Below are 13,519 nucleotides of genomic sequence, written 5' to 3'. Positions count from 1 at the left end.
TGTTACAGCTTGGCTGGGAAGTTCTGATTCATCCACCGTATTCAGCAGACATTGCACCTTCGGATTTCCGTTCATTTAGGTCTTTACAAAATTCTCTTAATGGAAAAAATTTCAATTCCCTGGAAGACTGTTAAAAGGCACCTGGAACAGTTCTTTGCTCGAAAAGATAAAAAGTTTTGGGAAGATGGAATTATGAAGTTGCCTGAAAAATGGCAGAAGGTAGTGGAACAAAAGGCTGAATACATTGTTCAATAAAGTTCTTGGTGAAAATGAACAATGTGTCTTTTATTTTTACTTAAAAACCAAAGGCACTTTTTGGCCAACCCAATACGTGACAGTCACCTGGGGAGTGAGGATGCATCCTGGTGCCGTGCCCCACCCCACGCTGATTCACTGGTCTGTGATGGCACCCACGCATGGCTCCCTGGAGGTTCCAGTGCGACACCAGGGTTGGGGACGCCTGAATGCCAGCACGCTGAATATCATACTTGGAAGAAGACAGAAGGAGAGACATTCCTTCCTTTATGCCTATCTGGTAGCTACGGTGACAGGTAGCTCTGGCTTTGTGCGTCCACAGATTATGTACAACACCATTTCCCTAAATTTCCTGATAGAAAGCTGGTGTTACACAATTAACTGAATGGACAAGATTCCCTTGGAAGTTAGTTCCTAAGCATTTGGGAAATTTTCAAGGATAATTTACTTAACTTTGTGCAGAGCTTCAAGTTTCTTAAGAAACTCTGCCAAATCTCAAAGTGATTTTTTCAGACGTATGCAGCTGTTTCTGAGTTAACAATGGAGTTTTGCTGGGGCCATTAAAATCTGAAAGCCTAAAATTCTATTTTAAACTCTTCTCATTGTCAGCGATTAGTTTTTTAAAAAAATAGCATTAAAAACAATGAAATCCTTTTCAAGGAAGCTCATTCTAAAATTCTGGCCAGAAAGGCAAGGCATTTTACTGTGGGAACTATGAATGATCAGTAATCCCTGTAAGTGGGAGTATTTGATGCCCAAAGAAAGAGAGGGGAGGATACCTGAAACTCCAACTCTGACCACTGGGGAGGGCCTCTGTCTTCTCTTCATCAGATCAGCTGTCCTGGAGGCTGTGAGCATTGTTCCTGCCCGCCTCGCACTGGGAAGCTGCCCCCTCAGTGTACAAGGTTGTCATAGCTGGCACCTCCCTTCTGCACATGCCCCCTTGATGCCTTTTACAATGTTTGATTTGCGGGGGTGGGCAGAAAACCAGAGATGGCATAGCTGTTTGCAAGCACAAGGCGTGGGAATTTGTTGGTCCTGTGTAAAAGGCTGTGTCTTCAAATTTTGATTTATGAAACTGCTTTCATCACAGTTAAACCACCTCAGGGTGTAAGTTCAAAATGGAAAACGTTCAAGTAGAAGCTGTAAAGCAAACAGCAGCAGTTAGAGCTGCATATGGTAAACATGCACCCAGGACACCTGCCCTCTCTGGAGAGGGCCCAGTGCTGGAGTTACGGGAGACACCCCCTCCCCTGGGTGGTACTGGGAGCCGTCGTCTGCCTGGGGCTGGCCTCACGGGAGCTGGTGGGAGATGGACTTGGGGATGGTTGCCCCACCATGATGAGGAAGGCGGGCACTCCAGCCAGGTTTGTAGAGTCCCGACTCAGGGTGGTGGTTGTTTTTAATATACTTGGATTACGTAAGCAATATTTGCCCACTGTAAGGAATTCATACAGTATCAAAGTTTAGAAAATAAGACCATTCTCTCATCCCTCTTCTTAGAGGGAAGCAGGTGTGGCAATGGGGGCCTGTTCTTTCCGGCCTCACCTGTGCACATGAGAACCTGCATTTGCACACACAGCACGCTCACTGGTCCCAACCGTTAGATCGCCCAGCACAGATGGTCCTGTAACTTGCCTTTTTCACTGAACCGTGTGCCGTAGACATCTTTCTGTGTTTTTGTAAACAACATTTTGGCTCTTTTCAATAAGTGGCCAGTTTAAATCTGCCGCAATGGACTGGGTAGTCTATAGAGCACATGGAGTCTACAGCAGTTGTCAGAGTTACAGTTTTACGCTTGTTTGTGTGATTGTCTGGTAGCTCTCTTCCTCTGCCACGAGACTGGGACGAGACTCCGTGGGGGCAGGAATAGGGTCTGCTTCTGTTCTGCACGGGGTGGCTGGCCCCTGGCACAGTCTTTGTCACACGTACAAGCTCGTAGTGGTTACTTGTTGAATGAAATAGCACCAGATAATCTCCATCACATGCTTCCTTTGTGCCAGACACTGTTGTAAAGGCAGTGGGTACGTGAGTCTGTTATTCCTCACACAGCTCCGAGACCAGAACTTGACAGAGGGGGAAGGCGAAGCACAAGGGAGTAAGCAGCCTCTCAGGGCCGCATGCCTGCTAAGTGGCAGAGCTGGGATTCCAGCCAAGCTTTTGCCACAGTCTGCATGTTCGCCGCCACTCATCCCCCCAAATGCAGCAGTTGTGTGACCACCCGTGCCCTTCGTCCCATGGGAGCGATTACCAGGAAGGGTTTTGCTGGGTCCCAGAGGAGGCCCACGTCAGAAATGTACGTGTTATGCCGAGTGGCACCACTTCCCCTTCCCACCAGTCGTGTGTGCAAGTTTCCCCCATGCCCTTGCCCACCCGCCATTCCTTCCACTGCCCTTGCACTGCCCAGGGGCGTGTGGCCTCTACTCCAGAGTGGCCATCGTATCACAGAGCTGGATGGGGCTGGAGACCCTAGAATCATTTTCTTGTGACCCAGTGGCCACAGGGGAGTTGTCATGGTTGACTACGCCTCGCCAATGCTTGTATCACTATATTTCACCATACTTACAATTCACCTCTTAGAACAACTCTGTGAAGTGCAGGTCCAACTGTTATTAACATCTTACAAGTGAGGAAACTAAGGTTTAACACCATCAGGTACCATGTCCACAGTCATTCAGCCAGTAAGTGGCAGGGCTGGGATTAGACCTGGTCTGTCCAGGTCCAGAGGCCACCACTTGAACCCCAAGTGTCCTGCCTCATATAGCGATGCTGGCTAGACTCACAGAGCCGGTCAGTACCCAAGACTCCTGCTGAAGTGCCCTCTCCCTAACGCCCTTCCTACAGGGGAAGCCAGACCTTGGAAACCTTTGTCCAGAGTGGGTTAGTTGGTTGTTTATTTAGGACAGGTTTTCGAAGACCGGCGTTATGTATACTAGCTACAGAAGGTGCACGTCTGCTCTCCCCGTCAGATCCCGAACTGTAGGTTTCTCCGTGCAAGGAGGGTAGTTTTGGGGTTTGTGTATCAGAGCCCGTGGATGGGGCCACCTCTGGCGTCCTCGGGCCTGCTGACGTTGCTGTTGCTGCCCTCTACTGAAGCATAATGGAATTGCCTGTGTTCCACCCAAGGGGTCACAGTGGCCGACTTACTAAAAGAGGATAAGAAGAAAAGGAGGTTTTGCTGCTTTCGCCAACACAGGGCTAAAGATCACGGTAAACTGCTGAGATTGAACTTTCTCTTTGGGAGACTCTTCTCCCCAGACTTCTGACGCCTTTTCCTTACACACGGGCATGGTGTGAGGTGCATGTGCTGTGTGCTATGTTTGTAAGATGCCTGTGTTTTCATTTGATTTCTTTGAAACTTGGCCGCGTTGTCTTCCTCTTGTCTTTCCCCCAGATGTGTGTCTTAGCCAACATAGCATTGCAGTTTCCTCTGTTTGAACTGTACCTTTTAAAGAAGCAGCTGAACCAACTCAGAAAATTTATTTAATTCCGCACGAATATTCTTAGACTGGAAGACAGACTTTTTAAACACTTTCCCCCAAATGAGGCTTTTTAATCTAAACTGTTTGGAAATTCCAATGATGTTATTTGATTGATTTTTTTCTTTTCCAGGTTACATGTTTCACATGGCCTCTGGGTCTTCCAATCTCTGGCTGGTTTGCCCAGGACCAGGCTAAAGCTAGTAGTGTCAGTTTCGAGAATGAAGTTAAAAGCAGACTTCTAGGATGCTACAATTTGGGGGCCCTTGCATTTACAAGTGGGAATGGGGAAAGGGCTTATGTGGGAATCAGTTGAGTATCAATCTATGCTCTAGACTAATGCTGAACATGGTCCCTCATCAGAAGCCCTGGGGTTGGCGTCAGGACCATCCCCATGCAGGGCAGCTATGCAAACAACTGGTGTCCTGCCCTGCCTGCCCGAGCCACCCCTGTGGTCCCACAGCAGCACAGGGCTTTGCCTGTGCACACCTGGTTAGTGTCACCGAGGTCGGCCCTGGCCAGACGAGTTTGGAGGAGTCTGCGTGAGAAGATTCAGACTTAGGGACACAAAGCCAGCCGCCAGGAGAGCAGAGGGTTCACGTTGCCCCGTTTGCTGAAGAGTGGTCTCAGCCATTCGTGGGAATGCCGAGCACAGCGGTGATGGGAACTGGACTTGAGCAAGTCCTGGATGGTCCGAATGAAGGTTGTATTAGATTCCTACTCTCTTCAGAAGGCCCGAAAGTGGAAAGGGACACTGAGTATGAGATATAAGCCCTTCGTCGCTCTGAGAGCATGTGGTGGCCCCATGAGAGGAGGAACTTGCCTGAGATTGGGAGCAGGTCTGGGGGCAGAGACAGAGCTGACTCTCACAGCTTTAGTGCCTGCAGAGGTTTGCGAAGAAGCTTGGTGCAGCTCTGAAGGCCTCCGCAGGAGAAATGGGCTTCGGCTAAGCAGGAAATACTGTGATGGCCGTGAGAAATAAGTTTTCAAAGGCTGGCGCCTACAGCTCCAGGGGGTTATCACGAGCAGATGAGTGGTTCCCGTCCTAGGGGAGCAGAGACCCCTCCTTGGGCACATAGGTGCCCACCCCCCAAGCGGGGGCTTGGGCCTCATGGCTTTTCAGGGATTCTTGAGGCTTCTGGGTGAGCCTTGAGATCTGCAGGAAGAGGAAGCCGCCTAATGTTTTCAGGAAACTTACTGTATTTTGTTGGGGTCGGGGGGCCTTTTATTGGCTGAGCTACCTAGGGACCCTAAAGAAGGCCCCTGACATCACTGGTGGTGCTAGTGGGGTTGGGGCCCTTGTCGGGATGCTGTGCTCCCCATGTCACTGGTCATACAGAAATAGTTACTATTGGGGCATGATTCTTGCTTTCGACACAGAAACCTTGGTCTGGCCTTGACCCACATTCTCCAACACGAGCCTGGCTTCTTTACAACAACGGGAGTCCGTTACCCTGTGACGGCTGAGCGTGTCACCACTAGCAAAAGCACAGGCAGATTCCTCCGGGGGGTGTCGTGGCACTGCTCGTGCTTGTCATGAAAATAAGAGAAAAACACGAGATCTTGGCTTCGGAGCCCCTGTCCCCAAGGAAGGCAGCCATGGTCCTGCCACTGCTCAGCTGTCTAACCTCACCAGCCCCCCTGCCTTTGAAAGGAAAGAGTGAGAAGGTTTAGGCTGCTGGGGCGTGGAGGGAAGTGCTGGAAGAGAGCCGTGAGAGTGCAAGGAAGCCTGTCCCGTGGAGAACAGGGGAGCGAGGGTCCTAGAGGCCCAGGACATCTGTGAGCGAGGCTGTCGCAGGAGGAGGCCGGCGAGCTCCAGGCTCACTTGGCAAGGGTCCCCGTGGTCCCTGGCCCCGCGGCTGGCAGAGGCCTCTCCTTCCTGTGCCGCTCCACTCTCCAGGGCGCTCTGCCAGGACGCGACTTGGACCCGGTTCTCATGGGCCAGCTGCTGGCCTCCTGGCCACCCTCCTGAGGGGTGGGCAGGAGCTTCGCGGTGCTGCTCGTGTCTTGCTCCCCTTGCCGAGCTGTGGGGGCATGCGAGGGGAACCCCCTTGATGCTGGCAGTAAAATCAGACAGCCTGTGGGTGTTTCCTCTTTACAGCAGTTCTGTCAGGTCAGAGGTAAATTGGTCTTAGAGGTGCAACTGCCAAACAGCTCATCTATAGATTCGGTAACTAAGCCCCGGGAGGAAAGGGGACTTGTCCCCGTACCACCGATGACAGAGACCAAGCTGCTCTGACATCTGTCCTAGACGCTTTGGGCTCAGTAGCCTCCATCACTGTAGGAAGTTAGTCTGAGATTTTGCTGTGCCTGTTAGTGGTGAACATAATTTGGGGGCTGCCTATTTGGACCCACACAGAGACTCATTCAGACCCCCGGGCGTGCGTACCCATGCACGTGTGCGTGCGTGTATTTGTGTGTTGATTTCCCTCTGAATTCACAAGCCAGGCAGATATAGTTGAGAATTACGTCGTCCTTCAGAGAGAAGGTAGATAGAGGAATGTTTACGCGTTGGTGAAGATGATGTTGTGCTAGCCTGAGAAACAGCGTGTTTCCCTGGCTTATCTTGTGTGGCATTACCCACGATGGCGTCCAGGCCCTACAGTTAGATCCTAAAGAGAAATAGTGTGACCCGCTATCCATAGAGAGCGCTCCGAGCGGGGGCCGAGCCCAGGCTGCCTGGGTGGCCCTGGCGACGCTCACTTGCAGTCCAGGGTGTGCTGGGCTCCTGGCTGGCTGGCACCATCCCCTCGCCGACAGCAGCAACTCTGGGCCCCTTCTCAGCGCGCACACACTCGAAGCCTGAGGGTCTGCCTTGGAGCTCTCCCCAGAGATCCCAGTGGCCTGGAATCGACTGCAAAGCATAGGCCCTGAGCTACCCCAGATTTTCCGCAGGCAGATTGCAGGGCAAGTCAGCATCCTGGCACAGGCGACAGGCTTGTTCTAGTGCCTGGTTTCAGCTGGAGTCATTGAAAAGTGTTTTCAAATTCATATTTTAAAAATGAAAACTTCCTCAACAAAGCTCTAAAGTTTCCTGAAACGACGTGTAAAGGAAAAGGACTAATAGCCTCTCTGCATGCAGATGGCCCCGGCTTCTGCAGGAGGGTCTGGTGCCTGTAGGTCTGAGGGGGTCTCTCTGTTGCAGCCCTAATTAGGCCTAGCCACTGGTCAGCAGTGAACGCTGAATCCCTGCTCAGGGGGACAGAGAGGTCACCCTGAATGGGGCAGTTCTGATGCTGCGGCAGCCGGTTAGGGAGAAGGGCACATGTTCTGATAATTCGTCCTTGGGTTTACTTAGTTGGGTTTTTATAATTCTTTCTGTTTGCATTTTTATGAAGTCCCAGTATTCCCCGTCCCACCTGGATTTTTGTACTCCCCACATTTGCTGGGCTGATCTCCTGGAAGTGGTCTGGCTAATTAGGACCAGACACCAAGGCTGGTGGGTAACACGCTTGCTTGGTTTTTGGAACTTTTTGATGTATGGAGTTTTAAGTATATACCCATACACATACCAACATGTACCAATACTGAAACCTACACCAGTATATTTAAGGATGTACCAAAGCCACACGGGTGGTGTGGCACAGTGGCAGGGACTCAGGAGAGCTTTCTCCTCACACGTGTGAGCTGCGTGTCCCAAGGCAAGTGGGTCAGTTCTGTCATCTGTGAAATCACAGCGTTTGTTCGTGTCATCTCAGAAGCCCCTTCCAGTTCTAACAGTCTGTGATTCTCCTGTCTTGATTTTTTAAAATGTAGATGGGATCCTATTGGGGCTAAGTGAAGTGAAATCCATATCAATTTATGAACATTAAAAAAATGAATGCCTGGTGCAAGTGAAGGGTGAAATGTTTTAATGTACAAACAAGCTCCTTGGTTATGCCCACTGGGCCCTGTGTCTTCTACACGTCTGGAAAAGGAAACACTCCTTTGGCCGCAGGGAGAGGCTGGAGTGGACGGGAAGGGTGCCAGGGCCCCGGCCAGAGCCTGGCTCCTCGGCCTGGGGGGAGGGACTGGATCCAGATCCATTTCCGGGACCAAATGAGGTCACCGCGTTCTAGCGTGGTCACTGCTCTCTTCCTCCACCTGCCCCTTCTCCCCCTCCTCCTGAGCCCTAGGGACATGATTCTGGAACAGATTTATTTATTAGGGACCTATGGCTCTGTAGGTGTCAAACAGTGATGCCAGAAAAGTTGCTTTCCGTACAAGAGGCTAAATTAGAAATAACTCAGTTTAAGACAGAAAAGATACAAACCAGGGGTGTTGGCCGAGGCTGGTTCAGAAGTGCGGAAGACTGTTCAAAAGACAGTCCTCTGTGCGGTAGTAGAAGTGGGCAGGGCGAAGTGACACTGGATTTGGACCATCTAGAGAGTGTCGCCTTGCTTCCAGGGAGCTCCAGGAAAGCTTTTCTGAGATGATGGATTCATCATATATGGGCCTCACCGATGGCCCGACACTGCAGACCCACTCTGTATCTCATCTCTTACAGTTCTGCCAACAGCCCTATGAGGTTAAGTACTCCCCAGATTACAGAAGAGAAAATGAAGCCTTGGAGATGTTCGGTCCCAAGTGTGGGGTTAAACTTAGATCTGGCCAACCTGAGAGCCCGCTTTAACCACTGTCCCATCCCACCTGAAGGATGGAGCCCACTTGGCGAGCAGGGGGATTCTCTCCACCAGTGCAGCCTCAGTTTCTGCTTGGGGAGTTCAGTTTTATCTCTTATCTCCCCACCCCCACCCTAGTCCAGGGAGCAGCTTGTACATTTCATTCACTAGTAGTTGGCATAGAGCCAGAAATGCAAAATGATGTCCATCCCCCCTGCCCCCCTTCCCATAGGCAGGGTGGTGTAATTTATCTGTTTGGATCAGATCATTTGAAAAACGAGCTTTAGGAATGAAATGCAGCAACTCTATTGATGTCATCATGGGACATGGCCCCAGAGAGTAAAAAGCCACAAAGCTTTAGCCCATTCAGAAGAAGTTTGCTCTTTCGGAAATAGTGACTGAAGTTACACTATGATTAATAGTGGTTAATATTAGAACCGTGAAGTAGTAAACTGTTAGAGATGGAAGTGACCCTCAGGAGTCTAGAGATAGTGTCCCCACTTTACAGGCAGGACACTGAAGCCTGAAGAGAGGTGGGACTGCCCAGGGCAGAGCCAGGACCTAACGGAGGCCGAGGACCCTCACCCACCCACCCCACCCCCGCCCCATGCTGCTCTCAACTTCTGTCCTCTTAGTGGTGGCACTAAGCACCAAGAAAAACATTCCACAAAGACGACTCATGCTCATATTTGTAAGGGTCTCCCACCGTGATTTTCTTTGTGCTGTTCCTGAAGATAAGGGTGACCTATAGGAGGAACCTCTAACAATGAACTTGGCTGACTCTTATGATTTTTCAGTCTTTCTGCTGAAGTCAGAGCATGGAACAGTCATGGAGAAGTGAATTGCATGAGCAGCCTCCTGTGTATGTGTGTTTCTATCTCTTGATGGAGCTTTTTGTTAAAGGTTTTCCTGTGATTGGATTGTGGGCTTTTTTTTTTTTTTTTTTTTTGCGGGTGGGTGGTGTTTTTGTCTGTTTTTTTTGCATGGAATGGTGAAAGAGTGAATCAAAGTTTGTAGCTGATTTCTTTTGACTTAACTAAGGAAGAAAAAGGTTATTCTGTGAGAATACCAGCTGTATTATTATATGGGTCTGTAATGATCATTTTGTCTTCACTTTTGAAACCTTTGCCTAAATGTGCCTGGAGGTGGCTATTGAGCCCCACCCCTCGCAAGCAGGCTCAGTTCCCTGGGTGCTCACAGAAGGGAAGGGGTCTTCTTTGGTGCCTCAGAAAAGATGTTTCTCAGCTCTCTGGGCCCTTCGAGTCAGGTCTGCGTCCATCCTTGTCATTCACACCCTGTCTCTCCCCTGAGCAGGGTCCGCAGGCGTTCACTGCACAGACAGAGCTCGCTGGTCCCACGCCTTCGCCCTGTGTGCCTGAGCTGGTCTCAGACTCCGCCCCACAGCACTCCAGGCACCACTGCCGGGTTTTACAGCTGAAACCAAGGCGTCCTTCCTAAGAGGAGCCATATGGGCAGAGCTTGCAGGGGGAAAGGCTTTCCTGTTGGCGCCGTTAGGTCTATAAAAACCATAAGGTCACTGCAGTTCAAAGTTATGCATCAAGGAATAGAAGTGCATGGGTTTGGGTGATTCTCCTGTGTTTCAACCTTTGACGACCTCTCCTAACCCCAGAGCAGAATGAGTCGTTACTGCACTTGCTCAGACCCCTGCGGTAGCTCTTGTCACAGTAGATTGAAGTCCAGCCAGGGGGCTGCCTCTCCCACGGGTCCTCCAGGGCAGGTGCAGAGCCCACTCCCTCTCTGCGTCCCACATCTCCTTTGCTGCCTGGTCTCCAGCACACGTCCGTGATGTTTCTAGGGTTGAATCAAGTGGAGGAGAAAAAACACCCGTGTGCCAGATGGTGGCTCTGGGTGGGTCCCAGGGCCTCCTGACACTAGCAGGTGCATTTCAACATTTCTTCCACTTCTGCTCAGGATCCTGCTATGGGGGAGGGAGATGTGCCCAGAGACCCTGGTAGCACTGGGACCACAGGCAGCTTTGCCTTCTGGCCGCTGGTTGGGAGAAAACCTTCTTCTCCCCATAAGACTACTTCTTGGTGCTCTAGTGCCGGTGCCTTTGGTCAGCACCGTCTGCATCTTGGCTTCACAAGCTGGGCAGAAGAACATCAGATAGATTAACGGAAAATGAGTCAAATTCTTAAATTTTTAAAAAGAGCTTACGCTTGGTACCTTCATGCACTCCTCCCTCTATAATACCTCCTCTCCTTCAGTATATTTAAAATAAGAATCTGTTTGTGAAATATTAGGTTTGTTCACAGATTTTCTAGAGTACTTCTTGTTGGGACAAGAAAAGACGTAGCTGTAACTGAGATGTTTTGATGGCCTCTCAGCGCAAACCTGGAAATCAGAAGAATAAGCTGGCGCCAGGCACAGAGGCAGGAATCAGTTTGGTGCCCAGGCTTCTTTTCTTGGGAAGTTGGATGGACAGGATCTCTTCCTGTCGGGGGACTTTGTGGGCTTCCTGAGCAGATCACGGAAATGAGGGCTTCCCGCTGTGGAGGCGCCTGGCTTCTTGGCATTTCCTTTTGCCGGTCTAGCCCCTGAGGACCCTTCATCACCCTCCTCGCCCTCTTGCCCGATTCCCCAGGGGTCAGCCTGGAGGCAGAGATCACATCTGTCCCATCCCCGGGCGCACAGTGCATCCGTGGCACCATTTAAAGCGTTTCTTCTCCCCACAGCCAGCATGCCCACCAGTGAGACGGAGTCTGTGAACACGGAGAACGTGAGTGGGGAAGGCGAGAACCAAGGCTGCTGTGGGAGCCTCTGGTGAGTGGGGGGGGAGGGGGAGGGGGGGGAGGGGGGGTGCCCTGAACTCTCGGCTCCTTCTGGCTTCTTAGAGAAGCAGATATGAAGAAGACACCCAGATTTCAGGGGAGCCCTGGAGCCATGGCCTCAGGTGCAAGAGGGGCGGGCGGGCTCACCCTGGACCCCTTGGTCCTCCCCCTAGCCCAGATCCCCCAGACCCCCAGCATTTCACCTGCCTCTTCCCTCAAAGCGGTCTGTCCCGCTGAGGTGGAGCCTGCCGCGGGCTGAGCCAGGTAACCCGGCAATTCCCCTGTGTCCACTAGGTGCTGGTGGAGAAGAAGAGGCGCCACCAAGGCCGGGCCCTCTGGGTGTCGGCGGTGGGGGTAAAAGGCCCGATTCTCTGAGCCTGGTGCTGGCGTCAGTGCTTTGAAGGGCTTGTATGGCAGAATTGCTGATAGAATGTGCTACATATTTAAGTTTCCTTCACTCACGGGGTCTCCCGACCTCATGTATAGTGGCTGGATAACGAGACCGTGCCCTCCTCGGCTCACGCACTTTGTCTGGAACCCTGCACCACCCTCTCCTAACCGTGGAGGATGCCATCACTTTAACACCCACTGGCTTTTTTCTAGACGAGCTGGGCTGCAGCAGCGGGTGCGCCAGCAGCGTGCAGAGCATCGCCTGCTTTTGGGGGAGGCCCATGCGGTTTTGTTTGCTTTCTGCTGGTGTCCTGTGGGTCTTATGTCTGTTGAGTACAGGTGTTGTTTTTAAGAGAATCTGATCTCCTTGGCAGAGGTTCATAAAAATGATGTGTTAGGAGCAGGAAACTCAACAGTTTATGAAGTAAATTTGCCTCCTCTCTCTTGCTCTTCCCTCCTACAATAGCATGAAATAGGCAGGGAATGGGTTTGTCTTGCCATTTTACAGATGAGCACACTGAGGCTCAAGAAGGTGCGCTGCTTGCCCAGCTCTCGCAGTGAGGGAAGAGCAGAGCTAGGACTCCGAGCCCAGGGCTCCTTTTGCTGTAGCAGCAGCAGCATGTGCTGCTGTTGAGATGTGAGGCTGAGCTGTGGGCAGGAGAGGGCCTGCTGGCTGCAGTGTGAGGCATTTGGGTGAGGGGAGAAGAACCCCTGGCATCACCACCTGTGCCAGGGCTGCTCAGGCAGCTAAGAGTCTTCTCTCGCTTGGCCCCCTGCTCCGCGCTCACCCCAGCTGGCCCGCTGTGGGAGCCGGGGGTGCTGGGTCCAGGCTTCCATGCATGGCTTTTATGATATCTCTGCTGAAATGTGGGGGGAGCGTATTCTGAAGACTTCCTAACAGGAATCATATTCTTTTTGTCTTTCTTTCAGTCAAGCCATCTCAAAATCCAAGCTCAGGTCAGTATCTTCTTTCTGTACTTTTTCTTAAGCCTGTGTGGGTTTTTTATGTTCAAACTTCTGAATTTTACATAGAGTTGCTCTAGACTTGGTTTTTTGCTCTGTGGGCGCTAACATTCGTGTAGAAGGTCAATCTGCCCAGTAAACAGTAAGTACCTGCCTTGGAGAACAGTGTAGTAGGTGCCAAAGATCCCCCCCTCCAAAACAGACAGACCAATAAGATGCAACAATGACCAACATTGTGCCTACTAATCAACCCTTTATATCCCCTCCCAGAGTCCTTTCTCTGAGAGAGATAATTCCTGTCACTTCTCTGCTTAAAGCTTTTCCATGGAAGGAAGCTCAAGAGGTCTTCTGAGTTGCTCGTAATGTTCTCTTTCTTGTTCTGGGTGCAGGTTACACAGTCAGTTGGTAAAAACTCATTGAACTGTATACCAATGGTTTGATACTTTTCCATATAAATATTATTTTTCAGTTAGAAACAGTGTTTTACCACTATATACAAAACTTAACTTGAAATGGAGTACAACTACATGTAAAACTTAAAACTGTAAATATTCTGTAAGAAAACATAGGAGAAAACCTTAGTGACCCTGGGTTAGACAAAAGTTTCTTGGGTACAACACCCAAAGCACTGGCCGTAACAGGAAAAACTGATAAATTGGACTTCATCAAAATTAAAACTACTGCTCTTTGAAAGAAAAAGATCAGCTGTAGACTGGAAGAGAAAATATTTGCAAAACATAATTAATAAAGGACTAATACCCAGTATATATAAAGAATAATGTCAGTAATAAGAAAACAACCCAATAAAAAATAGACAATAGATTTTTAATAGGCAAGTAGCCAAAGAAGAGATACAGATGGCAAATAAGCACATGAAATGACCATTGGTCATTAGGAAAATGAGAATTAAAATCACAGTGAGATACCACGACACATCTATAGAATGGATCAAATTAAAAAATCTGGCAATCCCACATTTGACAAGGATGCAGATCAATGAAAATTCTTATGCATTGCTACATGTCAAATGACATAGCCA

At 50.2% G+C, this 13,519-nt stretch overlaps 1 protein-coding gene across 9 annotated transcripts in view; it reads left to right on the top strand.

Annotated features, from left to right (window-relative positions):
• CACNA1D (calcium voltage-gated channel subunit alpha1 D) overlaps positions 1-13,519 on the top strand; it is a 320,332-nt gene that overhangs the window by 219,470 nt on the left and 87,343 nt on the right. For 5 of the 9 annotated variants that reach the window (XM_082347971.1, XM_082347967.1, XM_082347965.1 and 2 more), the window contains exons 10-12: positions 11,032-11,119; positions 11,422-11,481; positions 12,448-12,474. In XM_082347971.1, coding sequence (XP_082204097.1) covers positions 11,032-11,119; positions 11,422-11,481; positions 12,448-12,474 — 175 coding nt within the window. The remainder of the gene's footprint in view (positions 1-11,031; positions 11,120-11,421; positions 11,482-12,447; positions 12,475-13,519) is intronic. The other 4 variants (XM_082347969.1, XM_082347972.1, XM_082347973.1 and 1 more) reach the window with 1 other exon arrangement.

The sequence above is a fragment of the Balaenoptera borealis genome, assembly GCF_965194805.1.
Source record: "Balaenoptera borealis genome assembly, chromosome: 12".
NCBI classification, from domain to species: Eukaryota; Metazoa; Chordata; class Mammalia; order Artiodactyla; family Balaenopteridae; genus Balaenoptera; species Balaenoptera borealis.
Note: the sequence above shows the minus strand (reverse complement) of the source record. Positions and strands in the feature narration are given on the sequence as shown.